Consider the following 27,108-nt stretch of genomic DNA (forward strand, 5'->3'; position numbering starts at 1 on the left):
CCCACTGGGTGAAGAGAGAGCGATGGAGTCGGGGAGGTTTGGCCGGCGATCCAGGATGTCTTCGTTAACTTGCCCCTCCTCCTCCTCAGCGAGCTCCCAACACCTCCCTCTGCGAATCAGTTCAGCACAAAACCACCATTGGCCTTGGCCTTTTCTTTCAGAGGAGTAGAGCCTCAGGAGTGGTTAGCCCACGGGTTTCTTTTTGTTTTTGTTTGATTTGTTCTGGTCACTGCCTGGTCTCTACTTTGGGAGGTAGACTACGGTGACTATGGAGCCTTGTCTCAGCACTTTGTTTTTCTGTACCTCATAAGCCTCTATGTTATGGGAGAGTAAGTCAGAAACTTAATAAATTCAATGTTCGACATCATGCCTGTTTGTTTATTCATGTCTCATTTTCTCTCACTCAGCGTTGCAAAAATATCCTCTTGCTGCTTCAGCATTATCGGCTGGATATAGCTACTTCAGTCCAATGCCCCATGCATTTTGAGCTGGATCAGAATATATTATGCTGTAATACAAATTTAAGCTGCAACAATTAATCAATTAGTTGATTGACAGAAAATTAATGTTAACTATTTTAATCATTAACTGTTTTGAGGGGTTTTTTTTAGAGAAAAGTCCAAATTCTCTGATTACACCTAAAACTGACGGTGAAGTGGTCTTTGCCCTCTGGGCTCCAGGCTATTGTAGCGAATCAGTGTTACACATACAGTGGTGAGCAATGGAAGTGTCTCGACTACAGATAGGAACTGATGTGTGGGAGTGTTACTGGGGGGAACACTATGCTTGTGGGAGACTGAGCATGCGCGGGCAGTCTCCGGATACCGCCTAGAGAGAAGCTGCTAGCTATGAGCGTGACAACCGCCGAGAGTTGTAAATATGAATAACTGAATAAAGAACCCTGTACCAGCAAGAAGCCTCTGCCTCTTCAATACCAGGAACACTACACTATACATTCAGCCATCAGGTAAAGTGTGCCATCCTGTTTCCTCTGGCGAACATTTTTCAGCACCAAAAGTACCTGCTCTGACAGTGATGCCATGGTCAAAACATAACTAACAGAGGAAAGAAATGGAGAACAGGAAATAACATTACTGTTAATCCCTTGACATACCGCATCTCAGATATAGCTAACAAGGGCAACTTCAGCCTAGGACTAGGTGCATCATGTAGCAACCAGGCGACCTCATGCCGAGGCAACTACATCTTTCAACAGCCCAAGTTTGGCACTCATGACATCATCACTGATGATGTCACAGTCGGATATATGACATCCATGATGATGTCACAGTGGGATTTCATCAGTGGGATTTATGAGATTGATGACATCACAGTGGGATTTTGATGATGTCACAGTGGGATTTATAAATCACTGATGATGTCACAGTGGGATTTATGACATCACGGAAGATGTCACAGTGGGATTTATGACATCACAGTGGGACAATCACAGTGGGACAGATAAACAAACAAACAGAGAGAAAAAAAACACAGAGCCCCAGTTGCCCCAGCTCTCATTTATATAGCCTACTGATGATGATGATGATGATGATGATGAGATTGAGGAAAATACAAAATTCAGTAGGTGGCGGTAATGCACAAAATCTGTTTGCCAACCGCCATAAAACTCAATAGAAGAAGAAGAAGAAGAAGCAGCAGCAGCAGCAAAAAAATAAAATAAAATAAATAAAATCTCTCTTTCCACCTGCCTCCGAACTCGATTGCTCTCCCCTTGTGCCTGTGTGAGTCGATCACAGAACAGAAGCCGACGCTGATGCAACACACTGACAGGTCCACCCGGCTTCACGCAACATCAGCGATCATTCATTAATAGGAGTTAACGCTACTTTTAGGTAAGTGAAGTCAGCATGGTATTGCGCGCCTGGTAGACTGATGTGATATTGCGGTTAGCTAATCATTCACGGACAGAACAGACTGGCATGTCAACCCGAATCTAAGCTTGGAGCTAACGTTAGCTACACATGGTGAAGTTAAAGCTACGCTACACACGTCACTATCATGGATGAATTAAAAGAGCTAGCCAGCCAGCCAGACCAGCTTGTTCAGTGAGCTGGCTAGCAGCATAGCTAAGCTAACCACTGAGATGCATTATGCATAAAGCGACTTGATATGATTAATCAATCCGCCAACTCGGTCAAATGCAGACTCAGCATATGACTAGCCCATTTCGGAACTGTTTCGGGCTTATGAAGTGATCATCTCCACGCCATATGCCCGAAACAGTTCCGAAAGGGGCTACATAATGACTGTTGTTGGCGGATTGATGAATCCGAAGTCGCTGCCTCCCAACCAATGCTCCCAACGATACGTGCTGTAGTAGTGCATTGTATGGAAACAACAAAACAAGTGGCTCCAAATACAGTAGCGGCTGGTGCATTTTTGTCCAGGGAGGGCTATACGATGGGGTTGAAATCAATATGATAATCATAAGGAATGGATTCTTCTCAATATCATATGTTTCACGTATGCAAAATCAGTGTTCATCTCATTGAACTGAATGGTGATGTCAAACAAACCTTATATTTTCAAATAATATTCCTGCCATACCTCATTTGATCAGTTTTTAAGTAACATTTGCTTGTCATCATCAATTTAGACAGCAAACATGTCACTATTAAAATAACTTCATATCACGATGATTCCACTGAAAGACAACAATAATAGGCTATTGAATTATCGTCCACTCCAGCCCTAAATCAAGCAAGTAGTAATGGATGTTACTAGCTACTAGAAACGTCTGAAAAAGACCAGTGTATTTTCTTCCTCTGTCTGTACCCTGTTGTTTAATGGCGAGCTCAGGGTGATCTGGTCCAAGCTCTTTCACTCAATGCTTCTCCTGTAAAGTCCTTCTCTCAAACGGCGTCGTTTTGAGTGACTTCACAGAATTTTCTTTCTCCATTCTTGCAAAACGTCTTTTGTGTTTTATGGCAGTTGAAAACAAACTTATTTGCTTCGCGCGCATGCTGCAGGAAGACAACAAAGCCGTCGGCGTGGGACTGCTACTAGTGTTTATATATACTGCGTCGCTACCCATCTGTAGCCTAGCCTACGTCACGACAGTCACTCTACCTGACCCCTCCACCTGGTCGCTAGATAGGTGCGCCCAGAGCCCTCCCAAATCCCTTTGTTTTTGAGAGTGAACAGCGCATGTGCAACTACACAGATCCTGATACTCTAATGATCTGCACTGGTGGAAACCGGAAGTAAATCGGAAGTCCCCGGATGGCGTCCGTGGCAATTCGGCGCAAGAAAATATTGACCCAAAAACAGTAGCCTACACATGTAGATCATTATGAATCTACTTTATTGCAGATTATATACTCACTATCTAATATTCACCTCGCTCATAAAAAAAAAAAATATATTATATATATAACGTTTTATTTTCCCAGCCAGGTACTCTTGCTCCATGTGGGCATAGGTGGGGCGGTGCCCTGGCGCCCTCTAGTGGCTGGCCGCCACTGTCCAAATAATTCCTTGAATTATAACATTAAACTGCAATATCTTTTGAATAGAGTTTGACCTGTTCAACTTCTGCTGTCACTCCCTCTGTCTGCCGTTAGTCAGAAGCCTTAAGGTGCCATGGCAGAGCCGCTAAGCCCAGATCAGAAGTTCCACCTCATCACAAGGAACCTACAGGTCACTCACTCACACACACACACACACACACACACACACACACACACACACACACACACACACACACACACACACACACACACACACACAGTGACTGATCGCTCCTGTCACTAACTCTTATGGTCCCTGTGTGTTCTGTGTGTATTGCAGGAGGTCCTTGGTGAGGAGAAGCTGAAGCAGGTACTGCAGGAGAGAGACCTGAAGGTGTACTGGGGCACAGCCACCACCGGCAAACCCCATGTGGCTTACTTTGTCGCCATGTCCAAGATCGCAGACTTCCTCAAGGCTGGATGTGAGGTGAGTAGACCTTCTTTTTCCTTTTGTGGTTAACATCAGAGTAGAACACTTGTAGGCATATTATGCTGCTGCCCCCGTCAGATCTGGAAGAATCAGATCGCCAATACCTACAACATCTAAGGTACTGTAGATAATACAGTACACAAAAGTCTAAAAACATGGCGGCACTTGTTTCTTAACAGTATAGAAACAAGTACCATCACATTTTCAGAATGTTTCTATCGACTTGGAACCAAAGTATCGGCTCCCGTGACATCTCTACTGTCTGGTCCTCTCCTCCGCCTGTGTGTGTCCCTGACTTTGGGTTGGTGTTTGGATACATCTCCATGTGTGCTGCCATATCGTCATACTGTACATCACTGTTTTCCCCCGTTCCTTTATTCCTCTCAGGTCACTATCCTTTTTGCCGACCTGCATGCCTTCCTAGACAACATGAAGGCTCCCTGGGAGTTGCTGGAGCTTAGGGTGAAGTACTATGAACAGGTCATCAAGGCCATGTTGGAGAGCATCGGGGTGCCGCTGGATAAACTCAAGTTTCGCAAGGGAACCGACTTCCAGCTCAGCAGGTACTGACAGTATTCCCAAACATGCACTAATTGGAGCTCTCCACCCCCAGAGGGATACTTTTAACTGTAGTTGAAAAATAAGATGTTTGAAGCCTTTCTCTTCATCTCTGTCAGAGAGTATACTCTGGATGTGTACCGCCTGTCCTCCATGGTGACGGAGCATGATGCGAAGAAGGCTGGGGCGGAGGTGGTCAAACAGGTGGAGCATCCTCTGCTGAGTGGCCTGCTCTACCCTGGCCTGCAGGTACAACACTTATTGAAGCTTACCACTGTTCTTTTGTCGTCAGATCTATTTGTTGTCACAAGTCTCCCCCCCCCCCCCCCCGTCAAATTAAATCATAATTGCAGTAAAGTTGTCCATATATCCATATACGGAATATAAATACCCAAATAAAAACCTTATTCATCTGCAACACCTACTGGCTCTCATCCTGTAATGGGCCCAGAAGCGATCCTGGGTCTCACAACCAAAATGATTGACCGTCATATTTATAAAAACCATACAGAAAAAAACACATCACCTCTATGTATTGATAAAACTTATGCAATGAATTACATTTGCCGGTGCTGCTCCTAGTGGGCTAACCCACTTATGCTTTGTTTTTCACTTTAGTTTATGATTAATGATTAATTACATATGCGTACATAACGTATGTCATTATGAGTGAGGGGAGCAGTAAATGTACCTTGTCTTCATCCTACTCAGGCTCTGGATGAGCAGTACTTGGAGGTGGACGCCCAGTTTGGAGGAGTTGACCAGAGGAAGATTTTCACCCTGGCAGAGAAGGTACCATCATCTCACATCTTCTCACATGTCCTTCACCCCTTCACACCCTCCTCGACCCACTCTCATTAAGACTTCCTCGCTTCTTCTTTTGTATTTTCAAAATATAGAAAACAGCCATTTTCAGAACAAGTGTGTGGACATAACAATGATGAGATCTTGTAATCCCTGAATTCAAGAATCAGATCTCTCACAGTTAAATTGTAAGTGTAATCATAGTAGCCTTATTCATTTGTCTCCAGTATTTGCCCTCCCTGGGCTATGCCAAGCGCGCCCATCTGATGAACCCCATGGTCCCAGGACTGACGGGGGCCAAGATGAGCTCCTCAGAAGAAGTAAGGACACGGTCACATTATTAGTGGAGAAAGAAAGAAATAATTAAAGTAAAAAAAAAAAATATATATATATATATATATATATATATTTCTATGAACATGTTCTGCTGATGGCTGCAGGAGTCAAAGATCGATCTACTGGACAAGAAGGAGGATGTGAAGAAGAAGCTGAAGAAGGCTTTCTGCGAGGAGGGCAACATCCAGAACAACGGAGTCCTCTCCTTCGTCAAATCCGTCGTCTTCCCCCTACACGGAGGTAGAGAACTCGTCTATCTCTTTCACCTCTCTATTTCCTCCTCTTCTGCCACTTCTAAACAGGTACTTGGTATGATTCTATTTCAGAGTTTGTCATCAAAAGAGATCCCAAGTATGGCGGTGACAAAGTCTACACCGAGTTCGAGGAGGTGGAGAAGGACTTTGCAGAAAAGGTAAAGTACGGTCTAACTCGTTTATTTCATACAAGGAAATGCCTTTTCTCTTTTCATGCTCGGGCCTGACCCCCCTGTAACCTCTGACCTTTTCAGCTGGTGCACCCCGGAGACCTGAAGGCTTCAGTGGAGGTAGCGCTAAACAAACTGCTGGAGCCAATCAGAAAGAAGTTTGAGTCAGAGGAGCTCCGCAAACTCACCAACACCGCCTACCCCGGCCCATCAAAGACCAGTCAGTATCTTACTAACGCATCTCACTGTGTCTCCCTCCCTCACACATCCTACTGTAATCATTCAAAGGCAAATGCACGGTCACAGCCGGTGCTCTGAATGGGAACGTAACTAGCCGTCGTGTGTGTGTGTGTGTGTGTGTGTGTGTGTGTGTGTGTGTGTGTGTGTGTGTGTGTGTGTGTGTGTGTGTGTGTGTGTGTGTGTGTGTGTGTGTGTGTGTGTGTGTGTGTGTGTGTGTGTGTGTGTGTGTGTGTGTGTGTGTGTGTGTGTGTGTGTGTGTGTGTGTGTGTGTGTGTGTGATCAGAAACGGCAGGAAAGGGTGCCAACGCCGCAGAAGGAGAGGAGGATGAGCTGGCTCCTTCCAGACTGGACATCAGGGTGGGGAAGATCATCAGTGTGGAGAAGGTAGGATGTGAACTCAGCACCCACCTTAAGGCTCATTATTCTCAAGCTTAAATACAGATACGAGCCTTCTGTCCGTATTCTGCGTTCATTTCGTGACACATACAGGATTTCAGTAATCTAAGGACCTCTCCTTCGGTCTGTGTGATTAATCAAATTAGATATCCAAGATATTTTGTGTGTGTGCAGTCTAGCAATGTTTCTCTAGTTTTGTCTTGTGTTGTAGTTCGAGTGCACCTCTTTCCCTCACAGCGGTTTACTCCACCCCTCCTCCTAAGGCCAAACACAGTGGTGCGTGTACTGTAGTTTCAGCTCGAGTCCGTCACAGAGGACCGGCACATTTCTCCGTTTATTTTTAAATCTTCCTTTGTAGAAGATGAAAAAGAGAGCCGCTGGTCGACAGGAAAGGTCAAACAAATTTATTGGTGTGGAAATACCATACAGACCCATTAGGACTGGGTGATAAAACAATAGCAAGATATATTTCACCACTTCATCATACAATACAAAAATAGTTCAATATATCCGTGTCCCTTGATATTGGAGCGTGCTACGAGTAACACGCAAACAGCCAAATCCTAAAGCTCCCACCCGAACATATTAAGTGGCGGACCGGACATTTGTTTAGTCTCCGCCTTGCACTTTGAGCGCACGCCGCACGGGAGAGGGGGAGAGAGCAGCTTAGCCCAGGCTAGTCTCCAGCTAGCGAACGTCGCTAGCCTGCCAACCTCAGTGCGTCAAAAAGTCAGCCGCACGTCCTTACAGACTGGATCTGACTTCTCTTCACTTGCCATGCCATAAATTAAATTAAATGAATAACGTTAAATGATTTAATGTTATTCATTTCATTTAATTTATTTAGGGACAGATACGTAACAATAATAATAATAACGACAACGATAATAATAATTCACCATTCATCGTCAGCATCGGTCCACCATTCCCGGGTTGGAATGGTCCAAAAAGAAACCGCAACATTTTCCCTAATCATCAGAAAAAAAACTTTTTTCCCTCCTGGTGTCTTTGCTGCCCATCTTTCAGCACCCGGACGCTGATTCGCTGTACCTGGAGAAGATTGACGTGGGAGAGGCGGAGCCGAGGACAGTGGTCAGTGGCCTGGTGGCCTACATCTCCCAGGAGGACTTGCAGGTAGGGGTGGGCGATATAACCCTAAAAGAATATCACAATATTTCAGGGTATTTCTGCGATAACGATATTCTCGACGGTATAACAAAATACTGAACAATATTTTACTATTAATTTCAAGAACATAGAATTGCAACAAAACAAGTGTCATAGATTTATGTCAGAATAAACTTAACAGTTTGCCTCCAAATATTAAAATATGCCTTCAAATATTACCGTGGTTTGTTGTACATGCTCTTGTGTAACCATACCACAACAGAAGCCACTCCCCTTTTTGAAACTCCTCCACCATGGAGCCACTTTAAGCCAGGCTGGTTACTGTGCGTACGTCACACTGTTACGCAGCGTAACGGTGTGACGTCATTACATCATCATCAACAAGTCATTGACGATATGAATGTGAATTGTAACGATATATCGATAACGATACCATATGGTAACACCCCTACTTGCAGGACAGGATGGTGCTGCTGCTGTGCAATCTGAAACCCCAGAAGATGCGAGGGATCGAGTCTCAAGCCATGCTGCTATGTTCCACCGTGTGAGTGTTGCTCCCGTTTTGCACAAACACACACAGACACAGCTCATCCATTTATCATCATAGTTTTAATACCTCCACTCTCTCCGATTGGCTGGTTTCTAGAGAAGGCGAGCCCAGGAGGGTGGAGCCTCTTGACGCCCCAGGGGGCTCGTCGCCAGGGGAACGGGTGTTTGTGGAAGGATACGAGACAGGCAAACCAGACGACAAACTCAACCCAAAGAAGAAGGTGTGGGAGAAACTACAGGTACGTTTTCAGTCAGGCTTTCTGCTACTCTGTCCTCTAGCACAACAGGAAGAAATATTTGATTGAAAACCTCAAACATAAAATTGAGAAATGTAATTCTAATGAAAGATTGAAATAAAGACGTGTATGAATACCGATATATGAAGAGTTTAAAGCCCCCTAGAGATCTCCACCATTTGGGCAGAAAATAGTAATACCTCTACTTTAACAAAGCAATTGCCTGTAAAAGCTTTCCGAATAGATGTTTTTGACAACAGAATAATCTGAGGTTAATGTATTTCAGGACCCCCCCCCCCCCCCCCCCCAAATGGAAATATAGAATTTTGGAATTAATTCCTTCACCTGTAGGGGAGCATACTGTATGTATGTGAAAGAAGTAAGTAAAATGTGTTTCTCTTTCCTCCCCAGGTGGACCTGAAGGTATCGGAGGAGTGCGTAGCCCAGTGGAAAGACAAGCAGTTGATGACCAAACTAGGACAGATCACATGCAAGACATTGAAAGGAGGCAACATCAGTTAGATACACACAGATCGCACTCACTGCTGAAGCTGCTCCAACCGGGTTGCCCAACAGCGAGAATACACACATCACCATGGTAACAACAACAGTCAGACTTCATCGGCGTGTGTCATGGGCGGAGTAAAGAATTGGAGCAAGATTGGACATTGATGCCAAAATTTGCAAATGTTTGGGACTGGCTTAGAAGAATTGTATGGTGTCTTTCACTCTGAAAACAAGTGTAATTCAGATAGTAATAGTACTACACTCTCAGATCCATTTACAACACAAAGTATATTACTAATCAAACTCTTAATTATAATATCATGTGACCCAGTATGATTCAATACTGGTGCTTTTCATTGTATGCAGTCTCTGACTTGCTTAATCCCGATGTCCGATCAAGACTTGGTCCTGGAAGCAGCTACAGTAGTAAAAAATATCTCAGGTGGTAAAAAAAGGGAATTCATATATATTAAATACCTTTTCTGGTATTAAAATCACACAGGGGTGTCGTTTGTCCTCATGGTAAATGTTGGGTCAACGGCCAATCTGCCAAAATTAATTCATGATAACGGTTTTGTTAATGGGTTTCAGACGTTAGATGTATATAAAAATCAATATGCTTTGTGTTATATTACATGGGGTAGTATTGGGAGTAGCATTGGACATGAAACTGTCATCAATATTGCATCATCTCTAATATGAATAAAGGCTGGCTGGATTCTGTGGTATGTAGTTTGGTACTGAGCATGCTTTGTCACTGGAATGAATATCTGAACAAGTGAAAAGATAAGGTCAGAGATACATTTCTCTAGAGATTAGATCTTATTTGATTATTGGACATAAGATACTTTCTAGAAGCACTGGTGTGTGAACCACTGATGTTCAGAAACTAAATGGCCATGTGTAGCACATCTGTAAAGAATGAATGCAAGGTAACAGCATTTTAATACTTTAATTTTATTTATAGAAGTAATAACTGTACATAATTCATTTTTAATCATCAAAATGTTTACTTTTTCCATGACCCACTATGAAGAGAGTCAAAATAATCCATTGACCAATGACTTTGCTGGGTAAAGGCATTTTGTGCAAATAGTGATGGGCTGGATTCTCCACCAAACAGACTCGGGGCAAAGGTTGCAAATAGGGGGAGAGGGAAGATCAATTCACATTCTTCAAAGAAAACCTGACCTCACACCAAGTCTGCTCCAGTGTATCAATCGTCCAGGGCTGATCTTTACTGCATCTATAGCCCCAAGAGTGGTTTTCAGAAGAAAATACTTTCTTAAATATTCTATATTTGGTAAGAAAAGGTGACTGACAGTGCTAGTAGTGGAAACAACCACACATAAATAAATAAAGAGACTTGTAGTATGGTTTTACTAAAGAGTTCATAGAATGTGTTGGGTTGACCTTTACTATACCTAAGAAACAGATTGTGTGTTAGAAGCATCTAATTGAAGTTTTTGCACTTTTAATCAAAGACTTGTCTAAATCTTAACAGCTTATCTACTGTATCTTCACAAAAGTGCCCTCGTCTATTGACAAAACATCTGTATCTCTTGTGAGAGTGGTGCAGCATCCCTTTTTCTCGACACCTGTCCACACAGTGAAAAGCAGGGCTGAAATTGAGTATGGCGACGTCTTTTTACGCTCATCAATAAGCAAAGGAAATGAGAAAATGCTGAACATGTTTTTCTTTTATGATGCTTGTATTGCGTGCCATTGTCAAGCTTTTGTGACAACTGCTGCATAAATCCCCATGAGAATGATGCATTATATTACAACAGAAACAAAAGGATTTTTAGATAAAAAAGAATAACCTTAATAGACAATAAGCCTCTGTACAGAAATGCTTTGTCAAGACACTTCCTTTTCTCTCTGAGCTGCAGTGACCACTACCAAATTCAACCTCTGGGAGGCGCTCTCACTCAAGCCAAATATTTACAGTCCAGCCGAAATACACCATTTCATCCTGAGGGGCAGAGCAGAGAAACTATAGTTTAGAAAAATACTCCAGAATAAAGCTATGATAAGAAATTGGGACCAACACATTTTCTTTGCATAAATATGTAGGAAGGCCATTACAGGCTAAGGCTTTTGGAGAAGACTTAACACACACAAACACTCATAGATAGTTGAGTTTAAAGTCTCTCAATAATGTCACTGGTTGCCGTGATCTCTCTTTCAGTTGCTTGTAGTCCTTGCGTTGCTTGTTCCTCTGGCATGAGTCCAGTCCTTACTTCATCACCACAAAGCTCTTTTTCAAAACAGCGTTTCAATTGTGTCTGCTGTCACTGTTGTAGCTAGAAGGGAGAAAGATGAGAAGAGGTTAGAGATGATGGCATCACAGTGACACAGATACAGGAGCATAAAGACGAGAAGAGGTTAGAGACGATGGCATCACAGTGACACAGATACAGGAGCATAAAGACGAGAAGAGGTTAGAGACGATGGCATCACAGTGACAGATACAGGAGCATAAAGACGAGAAGAGGTTAGAGATGATGGCATCACAGTGACACAGATACAGGAGCATAAAGACGAGAAGAGGTTAGAGACGATGGCATCACAGTGACACAGATACAGGAGCATAAAGACGAGAAGAGGTTAGAGATGATGGCATCACAGTGACACAGATACAGGAGCATAAAGACGAGAAGAGGTTAGAGATGATGGCATCACAGTGACACAGATACAGGAGCATAAAGACGAGAAGAGGTTAGAGATGATGGCATCACAGTGACACAGATACAGGAGCATAAAGACGAGAAGAGGTTAGAGACGATGGCATCACAGTGACACAGATACAGGAGCATAAAGACGAGAAGAGGTTAGAGACGATGGCATCACAGTGACACAGATACAGGAGCATAAAGACGAGAAGAGGTTAGAGACGATGGCATCACAGTGACACAGATACAGGAGCATAAAGACGAGAAGAGGTTAGAGACGATGGCATCACAGTGACACAGATACAGGAGCATAAAGACGAGAAGAGGTTAGAGACGATGGCATCACAGTGACACAGATACAGGAGCATAAAGACGAGAAGAGGTGAGAGATGATGGCATCACAGTGACACAGATACAGGAGCATAAAGAGGATTCAGTCTGCCATCTAATTCAATTGGTGAAACGTGATGATCATGAGCTTTAGGTTAAGGCAGCTTCAGGCACATGCTTGCAAATGCGACTAGAGAAAGTGTTAGGCAAGCAGCACATGTATTGCATTTGTGTAGAGGGGGACTTGTGTGTAGCCTGTTAAGTGTTGTAGTCGAGTCCTGGACTCATTTTCATGACTCGTGTGACTCTACACGGACTTGAACACTGATGACTCGGAGTTGAACATTCATGCGGAATCGGAAGCTGGAGACGAGGACTTGTTAATTGATAGAGATTTTTGTTCTTGTTGGTAGTTTTTTGTAATAGGCCCATTCAATAGGCCCTAATAATTTGGCATAAGCTATTGATTGCTGTATTATCATGAGAACATTATTAAATTTTGTGGACGTGTGTTCCACCTACAGTACATGTGGATTCACGCTCATGTTCAGTTACTCTGGACTCAGACTTCTTGGATTCAGGTAATGGGGACTGGGACTCGGCACACTGGGGACTTGAGACTCGACTTGGACTCGAGATATAGTGACTTGACTACAACACCGGCGTATGTGTGTTTTCTCTTGTTGCTACGGAGAACACGAAACATGCTCTTTTAAGCAATGTTAAACTGCTTAGCTGCTCAGAATCATGGTAATGCTGGTATTTGCATTCTGCTGTGTCATGACAAGAGAGTGACATGAGTGCTATTGATCTACTGTAGAACTGAATCAGCTTTAACACGTTTGGATTTACACACACAGCAGCAATACATCACATTCCTGAAACATACTGATGAAGTCAAATGGCCATCTTTCATGACTTTGAGCTGCTACGGCCATTGCAGCATATACATTAATTTGAAAAACAGCAATTTAACGGGACACCTACAGACAAAACAACTGTAGCCCTGCTTACAATAATGCTGCTGTTCTTACTTGTTGTCTCCATAAGAGGTGTTTTTTGGCCCAAAGGTTGTACTGTTCCTATTGCTCCATTTGCTTCCATGCTGAGCTCCATCTTTGCAGAACAAGCTGGAGGTTTCTGTGAAGGACTGGCGCTCCCATGGGCTGGTTTCTTAGCTACTGGCGGAGGAACTTTATCCGACTTCACCCCGCCATTGGAGAAAGCAGAAGCCTTTGACTGGTCAGAAACCTGCATGAGCTCGGCCGCCAGGCTTTGCCTCAGACTTGCCTGAGCTTCAGGGGAGGAGGCAATGGGAGTTTCAATCACGACCTTCTTTGTGCTCCTGGAGAAGATGAAGCTGGCGGTAGAGGCCGGGGACTTGTGCATGTCGGCCCCTTCAGGTGACCTGGGGGATGGAGGCCCTGATTCACTGATGCTGCTGGTAGTGGATGACCGCAGACCCAATCGGGATGGAAGACCACCGCTCGAAGACATGGCTGCGGTTTTCATACGTATGGCTTCCTGTAAGCGCATGGAAGGGGCATTTAGGGTCACAAAAGCTGTTTTCACTGTCTGAGGTGAGGATTTTAGAGACAGAGACTTGCGGATGGGCTTTTGTGGAGTGTTTTGAGGTCCTGGGATTGAAATTGGGCAGTTGTCCTGTACTGAAGCCCCCCCATTTGTTGACTTGTCGTCCTCCGGGGCAGCTTTCGCCTGATCTTCAACCATGTTGACCGATCTGAGGCGAACCATCTGAAGCAGGGAGGGGGTGACGAGGGGTATATTAGCATCCTCTTTGGGAATGGGTGCACTTTTGTGTCGGGAAAGGAGCTCCTTGCTTCTGCTGTCTCGGTTTGCTAGACTGGGCTGCCTTCTGAAATTCACAGCATGGACTTGGTTTTCCACTGGTACATGGGGTGCTAGCATAATTGGAGGTGCAAGTGGGGCACTGACCGGGGGCTCAGGGGGAGTTTGCTCTTCAAATTTCAGAGTGTCTGGCTTCAAGACACTGCTGGGGGGAAGCAAAGGAGACATTGATAATGGCTTCTCTGCTGTTGTAATAGGCGGTGGAGGAGGGGCCTCCACTGGTGGAGGTGGGACATCTTCTGGAAGGGATAAAACATTCTGTGCTGGTCTGTGAGCAGTGTTCGCTTTAGAAACTTGCATAACCTCCTCTGGTTTTGTCTCATTCACCACAATTTGTGGCATAACGGGAGGCAAATGCACATTTTCTCCATTCATAGATTTCCCTGCATCAACTGAATCTGTAATTGTCTCTCCAAATTCCTCCAGAGCCATGTTCGGGACATCGATCTCTGTGATGCAACTGCCCATCAGATCTGGCAGACTGTCTGTCGTTAAGGGAGGGGGAGGAGGAGGAGGAGGGAAGTCCATCTCGTCCCCTCCATCAAAGACCGAGTCCCCTTCCAAAGGAGGCGGAGGAGGTGGCCAGCAAGACTCTCCAACGTGGATGTCCTCCTGTACCCCTTTTATCTCATCAGATGGGGTAGAGACTGATGAGGGAGGCGTCTTTCTGGAGGGAGGAGGTGTAGGGTGGTAGGCCGGGGGAGGGGTAGGGGGCGGTGAGATCTTATTAACTTGGGGGACATCTACAGAAAGCCTCTGCATGGACGTGGCTTCACGTCTATCCATCTCACCCTCACTCTTATCAACTGATGACGATGTAGGATTCTCAACAGGTGAATGAACCTCTATCATGACCCCGGCACACACTTCCTGTTGCGTTCCCTGTAGCGACCTCTCTGCTGACTCTAGCTGCTCTCTGTGTGATGCTGGGGTGGCTTTGTTCATGACCTCTTTCTTTGGCATTGTCTCTTGACTCTCTGTGTCCTTCACCAGTGGGTCATTACACTGCTCTTGTCTCTGAACATCCACACCTGCTTCTGACTTCTCTGGCATTGACAGCCTCTCTTGTTCTGTACTTGGACATTCCCTACTCTCCGGCTCCTGACTGACACTTTCTGTAACTGTTGCGATTGTGAACAATGCCCCAGGCTTGTCGTGAAAGACTTTTTCTTTGCTTTCTGACAATTCTAAGATGGGTTTGCCAATAGTTGTCTGCTTTTCAGCCAAACCTTGTGACTCATTGCTAGTTTCAGTATGAGTTCCTGTCTTTGTAACTGTACTCTCCTTCAATTGTCCCGATTTATGTTTACTGACACTAGGGCAAGGCCCACACAGAAGATCAAAGGTGCGTCTATTGTAAGCCCATGTTTCTGGAGGAGGAGGACTCGGTGCTTTGACCTTGGGAGGTGGTGGGATGTTGAAAAGCTCTCTGATTGCCAAGGTCGCAGCTGAAGGCGAATTGTTTACTGGTGTGATCTTCTCTGTGGGCAGAGATCCTTGTTGAGGCGGACTAGGGCTACTCGCAGAGACATCTTGATTAACAGGCTCAGAAGTAGTAGATGATAGGGAGGTAAGAGAGGAGGAAGGAGAAGCTGCTGAGGATGAGGCCCGAGACACAGATCTTTCCGGTTTGACTGGTTTCTTCTTCTGTTTGTCAGGGGAGGTCGGGGAGAACCCTTTTGGGGAAAGGGTTGGGGTGCCACTCTGACTGGAATAGCCACTGGAGGGGGACATGGTCCTTTCAAATTTACCCCCTTCTGAGGGAGTGTCCTGTGGGGGAAAACTGTTGGATTCTGACTGGGGCTCTGGTGGCCCTCCAGTTCCACCAGAGGAGCCTTGTGTGGGGCTGAAAGGACCAGAGGAGGCTGAAGATCTGGAATCATCCAGAGTGCTGGACCCAGCAGAGTTGATATCTACTGTGACCAATTTAGTATTTTCTATAGCAGTTTCCTCCTCTCCAAGCACAGAGTCATTGAGATCTTTGATATTCACCAGATCTCTGGAGCTGCTCATTATCTTAGTATTGTGCAGAGAGTTGGTTCTCCGTGGAGGTGTTGGGGGTAGCTTGGTCTTCATAACGGACAGACTACGAGTGGAGCATCGGCTGTTCCTCATATTCTCCCCCGCAGTGACTGACCCCGACACACTGGTGTCAGACCCCGGGCTCTTAACAAGACTTTCACCTTTATTGCTGGGGGTGCTAGCCCAGCTAACTGAGCTATGGAGACTCACATGGTCCTGCTCCCCACCAGGCTGCTTTGGCTGGCTTTCCTGCCCAATTAGGCCCACTGTCTGTGGAGTACCTGTGCTCCCCTTGGAGGAGTTTGAAATAATTGTCTCAGAAGAATGTAACTGGCTCCAATTAGACCCCGAAGCTGATGTGGGCATCGGGATGGAGTTGTTGTGGGAATTGTCAGTGTGAGAACCGTCTCCATCTGATCTTCTTGATGACAGAGGACTGACTGATGAGTCTCCAGATGCCAGGCTGCTTCTGCTTACAGTGCGCACACTCCCACCATGATTGCCATTGCTTCCATGGCTCCGACTCCGGCTGCTGCTGCGGTTGATCTGAATGACTTCAACTGAGGCTGGCAGGACAGCATTAGGGATTATCTTAGACAAGTAGGTAGCCTGAGGAGAGATGGACATCACCGGGCCCTAGAAAAAAACAGAAAAGGAAGTTTAAAGTCCCTGGAAACCAAAATCCACAAAAACCTTCTAACTATTACATTTAGGGTCTTATGTGAGTAATTGTGTGCCTCAGAAAGTAGGGGACATTAGTTTCAACCCAAAGCCCCCAAATCGCCACTTTTCTACAAGGTCTGGATTTCCACTTCCTCATTGAAGAGAGCGGTGCGCGAGGTGCTCAAATGAATGATCTTATCACGTCATAAGATTTAATCGAATCACACACACACACACACACACACACACACACACACAGTAGCGCTGTGCACTCGCAGCGGCAGTCTCTCTTCCTCTCTGTCAGTATGCGCCGAGCAACGAGCGAACACACACACACACACACACACTCCATCTCTTTCCTTCTCTCTCTCTCTCCTTCTCTCTCTCCGTTTCCCTCCCTCTCTCTCTCGCTCTCTCGGAGGAGACCTGCAGTCCTCCACGCACACACGCCCACACAGTCCGCGGGAGAAAATATCTAATTGATTCTCATGACTTTTGTCATGACTGTCAAACCTAAATTTATATACTTTGCGACGTTCATCATCATTCAAATTTGGCTGGTGGCTTATTAACATAGGTTCCTGTGATGTGATGAACTCAAAATGCTAAATAATAAAAGATTATTTCTGGTTTCCAGGGACTTTAAGTTATATTTATACTTGAGAACAGGCAAGAGTGGTCAAGGCAGGGCAGAATCATGCAAGAACATAACACAGAAAGGAAGACTACACTAGACCGTATTTCTCCAGATTAAAGTTTCATAAGAACAACTGTGAAACCACCTCACAAATGAATTAAAGCTATCTGATCTCATTCTGACCTGGGGCTCCTGGAGGAAGCTCAACATTATGGAATGGGAGGAGGTGGAAGTGGTCATGCCAGGTACAGCTAGAGATTTGGGTCTCTGGCTGGATGTGGGTGAGAGACGGAAGCCAAAGCCCTGGTGGTTGAAGGGCTGCTCCTCCTGGTACATTGCCTGGAGGTGGTGCCTCAACAGCTGCTCCTCTCTGGACACCTGCTTAGGGAGGGAGAAAGAGTAGAATTGAAAGAGGGAATCAGACATAGCACACTGTATCTATAGAAGAGTTGCATTTCAAAATGAGTTATCCGCTTTTTGCATTAACTGATACCTACTCCTTGACACATATTCTTCTGAAATGTGGCTTTAACGTTACGAGTCATCTTAAGACATTTGCTTACAAAATAGTCATGCTTTTGGATAGGATAATTCATGGTATTGAAATACTGAGTAGATTCAGGTTGATTTCTCCCCTGACATATATAGCATTTAAGAATGAAACAGTTCATCTGCTAAATATTCCATAATATATATTATGAGAGATTTTTGTCGGACCTGGGATGGGCCGGCCTAGAGGAGCCTTGGGGGCTTACTGACTGACTCCCCATTGTTGAAACACACGTGTGTGTGTGTTGAGCAGCAGCAGGCAGCTGCATGAAGCCTGTGACACAGGTGAATGTAATCACCTGTAATCAACTATCTGTGTCAACCAAACTCCACAGCTCCGGAGTGGGAATATTTGGGTTTTAAGCCAAATGAGAGAGGAGATAGAAACCTGAACAAGCTGGTATGTGGACTTTGTTTAAAAACAGTGGCAGTGAAAAGTGGCACTACGACTAAAGCTCATCTAAACATAAGCATCCCACCCAGTTTTCCGAACGGGGGAACAAATTAGTTGGAGATATACCACACTCAAGTGAACATTTATGGAGATGATCAGTGATTTACATGTATAATAATTGCAGAGATCGTCTGCATTATTGGTGATTCTATTGAAAAACAGCAGCTCAGCAAAGAAATGAAGAAATTAATGTAAATTACTTATTTTTTGGGACTGTGAACCTAGTTCAAAATTTTAAATTTGGAACTATGAACGTGAACTAGTTCATTTTAAGCTGTGTGAACTGAACAGTGAGCTTGCACAACACTGAGTGGTAGCAATCTGGGTCCAGTTTAACTAAACTTTCCTAATCTTGTTTGTTAATGTGTTGATATAATTAGTTAATTAACTCATTCATAAGAGCTAAAACATGAAAATTAAACATTTTTGAATGACAAAATCATTCCAAAATGAAGAAAAAACCTCACCTCCAGATCTGAGAGGTGCACCCTCGCTCCCTCCTGATTGGCTGATCGAGTCTCTCCATCAATGGTAGGAATGATAACAACACCTGATTGGCCGTCACTGACCCGTCCATCACCATTAGGAATGTGGGTAGAAATGACCGGCTGGAACGTGGAGCTTCTGTGTAGCGCTGGAAGGAGGGTGAATGAATGAATGTCAAACATGTATTTACAACCAAAGATGCATTATGTCCATCATCGGCAAGGTTGATGCTGTGGACGTACCAAGCTCTCTCTGGACCTGGTGGGGTATACCCATGATGGTGGTCCTTCTGCTCCGCTTCTTGTTCTTATCCAACTTCTTCACTGGATTCAGAGGCTTGAATGTGGAACCTGAGAGAGAGTCAGAAAAGAAGAGGGCTTTGATTTCTTTCATGCAAAGATATATTCAGCACAGGAGGAGAGCGTCAGACTATAAGAAAACTCAGTATATAGCAATACAGTATGAAGTGGAATTTCTTAGGGATTTCAAAAGGGATGGTGGAAGAATGGATCAGAATACCAATCAGATTCAAGACAGACAGACAGACAGACAGACAGACAGACAGACAGACAGACAGACAGACACACACACACACACACACACACACACACAGAGAGAATTGTGTGTTTTGCCTTCCAGCTGTGACATGTGGAGGTAGCGGACGTGGCAGTGCCGTCTTTGGATGAGACATTCCAGTACCCAAAAATAACCTGTGAGTGTGTGTGTGTGTGTGCACACACGTGCATGTGAATTTCCTCTTCCTTTGATTTCACACATCACCACAGAGGCATCGTACAGCTGGGAATGAGCTGCGCATGTTACACACACACACACACACACACACACACACACACACACACACACACACACACACACACACACACACACACACACACACACACACACACACACACACACACGACTCCTCATAAAGCACTTAACATTATGAACAAAGCTCAAATGCTCTGATTAGCTGCCATTACCATAAGGTGAGTGGGATGTAAATGCTTCCGTGCCAGCTCTCTCTCTCTATGTACACACACACACACACACACACACACACACACACACACACACACACACACACAGCTGTCTTCTACCTTGGCGGGTGAGCACAGGCCTGGTAGACACAGCAGAGGTTGCTGTGAGATCAGTATTCCCAGTGGTGGATCTGGAGTCCGGAGAGCCGCCTCCGTCCCTGCAGCTGATATCCTGCTCCGGACGGAGAGTGTCTGTGGACTGCAGGGGATACGCATAACACAGGCGCGCGCACACACACACACACACACACACACACACACACGCACGTACACACACACACACACACACACACACACACACACACACACACACACACACAGAGCAGTATTTAGTGAGGGGGTGTTCTGTGTGTTTAGGAAGCGAGGGGAAATGATAGGTCATTCACAGAGCATTGGTGTACTTACAGCAATACTCTCATCATCTGGAAAGTTCACTCCGTTCTTGTGTTCTGTGTGAACCAAATGGGAAAAGTTCAGAAACAGGCAGATAAACTCTGACCCTCTTTGCTCAAAGCTAGCTTGTGGAGGGCTGTGTGTGAAGTGACATCATCAGTGTCTATGACCTCGTTAGCATATAAGGTCCCGATGACGTTATCATTGATGATGACACACACAAATGTGGGTCCACAAAATCAATGTCAATGCAGTGGATGACGACATAATGGAGTGGATGATAGGGACAACATTAGGAAGCAGTGATGTCACGTATCAATTGCATGGCCAGCAGCTCTATAAGCTACTCGGTTGGTTGGTCCACAAAATCAATGTCACTCCAACTTCAGTAGTGAGGTCAAAGTTTCTGCATTAGTGACATCATCACACATCATCAAGAGCATTGATGTCATACCTATCACACTTGATATACAATATAATTTGTATTTTATGTATATGTATAATCAGTGGTGTAATGGCAATTAAAAAGGAAGGTAAATCATGAGCTGTAGCAGGTGATCATCAAACGGAAAACAACCACAAAAATAAAAACAATTATTTTATACAGAGGAGCCACAAAAATAGTAGAGAGGAGTTGTGCTTTGGAAAAGAGGGGCGATCAGTTAGTTATATTTTAATTTACATTGCATTAATGCACCCAACAAATAAATACATAAATAAATACATAATAATAATAAAAAGATATATCAATTCTCATATAAGTGATTCTCAACCTTTGTCATACCAATTACCCCTAATTTAGCCCACATTAGAGCCACTGTGACCCCTATCGGACCCATATCTGAGAAGATGCTAATTCCATCACTATCTGTATTGTAGGTAGAGAGATAACAAGTGAAACTATGATCTGAACAGTCATTCGTCTACAATCCTGATTGTGATTGTGTTAACGATGAACTTAAATTAAATCAGCTTGATAATACTTCCCATCATGTGATCATGTATGGCATATACATGTATGCCAGTATTTCATTAGCATACATTGTATGCTAGTAATTGATGCATTTATGCCGACCTTCTGAATGAGTCTGACCTTCTTGCTGCAGTATCTTGAGTCCCTCCTGGGCTTCAGTGTGCAGGTCCTCCAGGTACTGTGGCCTGCTGCCTTCAATGAAAACATTCTCCTGGTAGTGCTGCGAGGCCGTGTAGTGGACCGTCAACCTCCTCTGCTCTTCATTCCCCTTGGGACCAGCTATTGGGATGGGTAGAAACAAGAGGGTTGGGGGGGAGGAGAAGAGAAGAAGATAAATTCATGTGGTTTATATTCAAATTAATAAGTTGCCACATCGTCCCAGAACGTCTTCAAGCTCCTCAAGGCAGATGTATGAGCAGGGTATTGTGACATAGCTGAACTTTTACTGGCACGGGAAGTTGTTTTGATGATTTGAGTGTAGGCGCAAACAAACAAAAAAGCTCACAAAACACACCTAGACTCAGTATGGGACCTGTCTGTGAGTGTCTGTAGCAGCCAGTATAATATCCGATGCCATGTGCTTTTTTCCCTGCATACAAGTTCATAATACATATCTGATCTGTGCCACATGTGAGCTAAGAAAAAAACAGAATTGGGTAAAATGGCCTGCATTTATATAGCGCTTTTATCCAAAGCGCTTTACAATCAGTAGGTAGTCTACATTCACCCATTCATACACCACGCAGGGTGCCTACACACCATCGGGAGCAAGGAGGGTTAAGTGTCTTGCCCAAGGACACAACGACAGCAGCTGGGAGGGAGCGGGGATCGAACCGCCAACCCTTGCGTCATTGGCCGACCCGCTCTACCTCCTGAGCTAAAGCCGATCCCAATTGGGTTGGCAATTGGGTCCCTTGTACCAGACAGTGTAAATGCAGACAAAGAAACAGCTGCTGATCCTGCTGAGCTGCTTTAGCATCTGATTTCTACAAGTGTTCACACTGACAACAACAATCACAACAACATGGAAAGCGTAAAGAGTGAGACAGGCGGGATTTGAATCAGCAAAGCAGCTGTTTATCTCACTGAGCTAGAGTCAGAGACTTTGCCCAGTCTCAGTCATCAGCTTATTAATATAAGTGTTCAAACTACTGATGATAGATGCATCACTGCTGGCTGGCATCTTACAATCACCAGCTTATAATTGTGGACATTTCTGAAGCCAGAGTCTGATGCAGGGATTGAACCAACAACCTTCAGCACCACATTCATTTGTTTATCTGGGTGAGCTATATAGCCCACGCTTCCTCTGGCATAGGGCTGGTGGTGATATGGATAAAAGATCTGATCTCGGTCTGTATCTTTAGGCTGAATGGCGATGCATGACAATATCTGTATTTTCTACGAAGTTGGCTAAATGTTCAGCAGCTGTAAGTCAAAGCCACACGTGAGATGTCACAGCAACTAGGAATAACATTGAACTTGATACAGTTTGGGGCTTTGGGGGCAATGCACAGGTCAACTTTTCTGCCAAGGTAAAAGCAGAAGAATGTTGGACTGTGAATGCACGTACAGCACTTCAATCCTACGCAGACCCTTTTCTATTGGGGAGCCGTGTCCATACATACAGTACAGTGTAACATAATGGGTGTCCTTTACAGAGCGTGAACCTTGGTAAAACACTTGTGTAAAGTGGCTGTTAAACGCCCCCCACCCTCCTCTCTGCCCGCTGGATCAGTTTAAGGTCAAGGAGAGGTGTCCTCTTTCCCCTCCTTTGTCATGCTCAACACTGTGGCTCTCAGTCTCACCTGGTTAGGTAATACTTTGCATGTGTGTGTGTGTATGTACATTATGTGTGTGTGTGTGTGTGTGTGTGTGTGTGTGTGTGTGTGTGTGTGTGTGTGTGTGTGTGTGTGTGTGTGTCTGTGAAGTAACGGACACCCCCCCATCCCCTTCCTCCCCCATTCACGCAGGTGAGGCAGCGAGCCAGTCATGCCCAGACACAATGCCCTCTGCTGTGTTTGGCTGTGGGAAATCTCAGTGCATTGTGGCCCTGGCACTGTCTTCTGCAACCCAAGGAACTGAGGAGACAGTCATTAGCGTTTCGTCACAACAACACCGATGCATATTCCTCACATATAGGTGCAGTACTGTTTCGACTACAGACCCCCGTTTGATCATATCTCTTGTCCCAGGGTAGCCTAGGTAAACCCAGCCACCACGTGACCTGCTCTCTCAGTTCCCAGTCACTAGCGTCATAGTCATAGTGACTGAGAACAGGTCTGAGAGCAGGTCACGTGGGGGATGGGTTTACCCAGGCTAGTCCCAGGGTCCCCCATCTGATAAGATGTTTGCTTTTACATATTTTATTACAGAAAGTGTATAAAACCCATGAGTAAAATAGTCATTATGTTCTGTCATTGTGCTACTTATGGATGGAATTACAGATTTACAGAATTACAAATTCACTATACACTGTATAGTGAAAATAAATTATTCCTCTTTTTGCTGGGGACCCCCTGGATCCCTCTGAAGGACCCCTGGGGGTCCCCGGACCCCACATTGAGAAGAACCACTGAATTAAGTAGTTTGCTGGAAAATCAATAAAGCCCCTCATCTCATTAGAGAAGACCCCCAAATCCCCCCCAACAGTAATCCTCACATGCCACTAATAGCCCCAGTGTGTGTGTGTGTGTGTGTGTGTGTGTGTGTGTGTGAGAGTGAGAGAGAGACACACACAGACAGACCCACATTCATCAAAAATTAAAATATTCCTATAAAGTAAGTACAACCACACTCCTGATCCCTCATCTCATAACCTTGTGTGTTTCAGCTAAGTTCAGAGTATAGAGCTGAACAGTCATGTGACGTCTCTTGCCCCCGGAAGACAGTTCCCCATTAATTTTCTCCATAGACATTTAGAAAAATCCTTATATAACAAGTTTTAAGGCTTGAACCAAGCCAACCAGCTAACTACGGAATCATGACTGATTGTTATTTTTCTAAATGTCTATGGAGAAAATGAATGGAGAATTCTCTTCCAGGGCAAGAGACACCACGTGACTGTTCTGCTATATTGGTATAAATACTGTATAATTACTATCAGCAGCCTAAAGTCAGAGCTAACAGCCTGCCGAGCTGCTCCACGTGCGTCTGCAGTGCACTCACCCTTCTTCTTGAAGACAGAAAGCAGAGAGTGGAGGCTCTTCCGCAGGTAGACCACCATGCTACACTGGCACCATGGCACACTTGATATGCCGAGGAAATACAAGTCAATAGGTTTTCTTTCCGTCACTAGCTGTGTTTCGACTATACTATAAACACGACTATTGACAGGAGTCCATCCCTCTCATGACCATCCAGATGCTCTGATGCCACCAGGACAGAAGAAAAAGCAACAACCAGGAATAGTGTGTAGACGGCCTGTTGTCAGAGTCAGAGAGGCTCTCTCCCCTCTGCTTGGGAAGGAGGACAAGTACACAAGATCTGCATCCAGCCAAGCAGCCTATCCCAGCTGTCTTATTATCCCTGAGTCTGTCCCCCCCCCCCGCACTCTCTCTCTCTCTGTCGCCCGCCCTCCTCCATTTGCAACTCCCCCTCTTTTGTCAAATGAAGCCCCCCCCCCCCCCCCCCCCAGCTGTCAATGTTCGGCTTTTCTTCTACTATAGGCATCCACCCCCCCACACACACTTCACGCTCTCTCACACACACTTCACTCACTCTCTCTCTCTCTCTCTCTCTCTCTCTCACTCACACACACACACACACACACACACACACACACACACACACACACACACACACACACACACACACACACACAAAGTTTATTATCATGAACAAAAAACTATTGAAATAACGAAAACTACAGTGTAGGTGTAGGTGTGAAAAATAAACAAATATTTGTTATCTACTTTTCTCTCACTACTGATCACTCACTGACGTCATCAGTGCGCTGAGTGATGTCACTCGAGCACTCCATGATGTGATCAGTGATGGTCACTCGAGCAATTATAATGTCATCAGTGATCGTCACTCGAGCAATCATAATGTCATCAGTGAGTGATATCATCAGTGATGCAAAGTTTGAGCAATTGTGCACTGCGCATGCCAATAGAGCAGGCGAGGCCATGCAGCAGCCGAGCCGCGTAAGCGAGCCCGCGCAGTGGGTGAGCTGCACGGCGGGCAGTCGGCGGTCTTTCTATAGATTTCTATAGTTGTCTTTTGTGGATGGTTGTTCATCTGTCCTACATGAATACATTTTAGTTGTGACCACCAGCTCTATAAGTCTGTTGGTTGGTTGTTTGGTTCCCAAAAAGTTCACCACCGTTTGGCGGCCACAGTTTTCATTCTAGGAGGCTGAAATTTGGCATGGAGGTCAAGTGTGTGTGTGTGTGTGTGTATGTAAAGTTGTGTGTTTGTGTTCATGCCAATTGGCTAAAAGGGGGGCCATGGGGCACATTTCAAAATTGAGGGTTGCAGAGGCAGGACTCTGTTTGTGTTCATGTCAATCGGCTCAAAGGGGGCGCGATTGGCATGATCTAAGGCCTACGATGGCCCACACAGAGGTTGTGTCCTCAGTAAAAAGCTAAAGAGTAACCACAGTATATCATGAGATCTCCATCTCCTCTGTATCACTTCATCATTTACTCCAGTGCTCTCTGCTGTCCCTCTTTCTCTGCCCATCTCTCTCTCTCTCTCTCTCTCTCCCTCTCTCTCTCTCCCCCCCTTGTGTTTCTCTGTCTTCCTGCCTGCCTCTTGGCCTTACAGACACACAAGTCAAGTTTGATTTATAAATAGTTGAAGCCGCCTCAGTTCACTGGGTTCATCATAGCAGTTCAGATGGGGCTGCTGTGAGTGGATGTGTGCTTCTCTGCGCCTACTTATGTTTCCTGACAAACTGCAGAAGGGATGAAATACAACACGGCGTCGGGTGAGAGGAAAAAACACACACACAGAAATGGCTGATTTTGCGCAACCAAACAACCAGTGCTGTGACGCAGGATCATCTCCCCTGGTGTAGAAGTGCTACTTTGATACCTCTGCCTCCTGAATGGCTGTGTTTATTCCCAATAAAGCAGCACAGCGGGGGGCTACAGCTGGCCCATACACCCGGACCAGCTGGAGGCACCCGGTCTTAAAACAATTACCTCCATCCATACGCCCACCATCGCAGCTCACATCGCCCCCCCCCCCAATACACAGCTCCTGGCTACTGGGAGAAGAGCCCAGGCGAGTGGAGAGGGGTGGTGTTATGGTCCAGCTAAGCGTAAAGGAGAATTCCATCTTTTTACAACACCTGGACCTTATTTTCAGCTTAGTTTATGTCAACCTACTCACCCAGAACATAACTTTGGGGCCAGACTTGTCCACCCTGGTGTCTGAGGCCAGACTTGTCCACCCTGGTGTCTGGGGTCAGACTTGTCCACCCTGGTGTCTGAGGCCAGACTTGTCCACCCTGGTGTCTGGGGTCAGACTTGCCCACCCTGGTGTCTGGGGCCAGACTTGCCCACCCTGGTGTCTGGGGCCAGACTTGCCCACCCTGGTGTCTGGGGTCAGACTTGCCCACCCTGGTGTCTGGGGCCAGACTTGCCCACCCTGGTGTCTGGGGCCAGACTTGCCCACCCTGGTGTCTGGGGCCAGACTTGCCCACCCTGGTGTCTGGGGTCAGACGTGCCCAGCCTGGGGTGCTGGCAGCGGGTTGGCCTCCAGGTGAGAATCACAAGGGCCTTCAAGAGAGCAGATAGATCTGGGCACTGTGCCAGAGGAGGATTAACGCCTTAACCTGTCTACCTCTTCACCTTGCCCTCCCGTCCCTTCCTGACATCTGTTTTCCCTCCATCAGCGCTCCCCATCTCATCTCATCTCATCCCCTTCCC

General features: G+C 45.4%; 2 protein-coding genes across 2 annotated transcripts in view; one reads left to right on the top strand and one right to left on the bottom strand.

The window, feature by feature from the left end:
* Positions 1-1,752: 1,752 nt before the first annotated feature.
* On the top strand, positions 1,753-9,824 carry yars1 (tyrosyl-tRNA synthetase 1). The gene is made up of 15 exons (XM_083645596.1): positions 1,753-1,853; positions 3,585-3,660; positions 3,811-3,957; positions 4,348-4,523; positions 4,638-4,767; positions 5,230-5,310; positions 5,550-5,642; positions 5,763-5,898; positions 5,985-6,070; positions 6,167-6,302; positions 6,606-6,706; positions 7,745-7,852; positions 8,305-8,390; positions 8,493-8,634; positions 9,043-9,824. Exons 2-15 carry the CDS (start codon positions 3,604-3,606, stop codon positions 9,151-9,153), a joined length of 1,590 nt encoding a protein of 529 aa, XP_083501722.1. The 5' UTR covers positions 1,753-1,853; positions 3,585-3,603; the 3' UTR covers positions 9,154-9,824.
* Positions 9,825-10,106: 282 nt separating this feature from the next.
* The window catches only part of nhsl3 (NHS like 3), a gene marked incomplete at its 5' end in the record, with an annotated part of 51,580 nt that continues 34,578 nt past the window's right edge, over positions 10,107-27,108 (bottom strand). The window contains 8 exons of the mRNA XM_083645591.1: positions 10,107-11,444; positions 13,178-16,670; positions 17,518-17,712; positions 18,805-18,971; positions 19,066-19,173; positions 19,924-20,062; positions 20,269-20,312; positions 21,350-21,508. Coding sequence (XP_083501717.1) covers positions 11,404-11,444; positions 13,178-16,670; positions 17,518-17,712; positions 18,805-18,971; positions 19,066-19,173; positions 19,924-20,062; positions 20,269-20,312; positions 21,350-21,508 — 4,346 coding nt within the window. The 3' untranslated portion in view covers positions 10,107-11,403. The remainder of the gene's footprint in view (positions 11,445-13,177; positions 16,671-17,517; positions 17,713-18,804; positions 18,972-19,065; positions 19,174-19,923; positions 20,063-20,268; positions 20,313-21,349; positions 21,509-27,108) is intronic.

Source organism: Poromitra crassiceps (genome assembly GCF_964638095.1).
Source record: "Poromitra crassiceps genome assembly, chromosome: 11".
Taxonomy (NCBI): domain Eukaryota; kingdom Metazoa; phylum Chordata; class Actinopteri; order Beryciformes; family Melamphaidae; genus Poromitra; species Poromitra crassiceps.

Excerpts from the sequence above, each read along its gene's own strand:
- yars1 (XM_083645596.1), top strand. The coding sequence starts at position 3,604 with ATGGCAGAGCCGCTAAGCCCAGATCAGAAGTTCCACCTCATCACAAGG. Across the intron at positions 7,853-8,304 it reads TCTCCCAGGAGGACTTGCAG|GACAGGATGGTGCTGCTGCT; the intron begins GTAGGGGTGGGC and ends CCCTACTTGCAG. Across the intron at positions 8,391-8,492 it reads ATGCTGCTATGTTCCACCGT|AGAAGGCGAGCCCAGGAGGG; the intron begins GTGAGTGTTGCT and ends GCTGGTTTCTAG.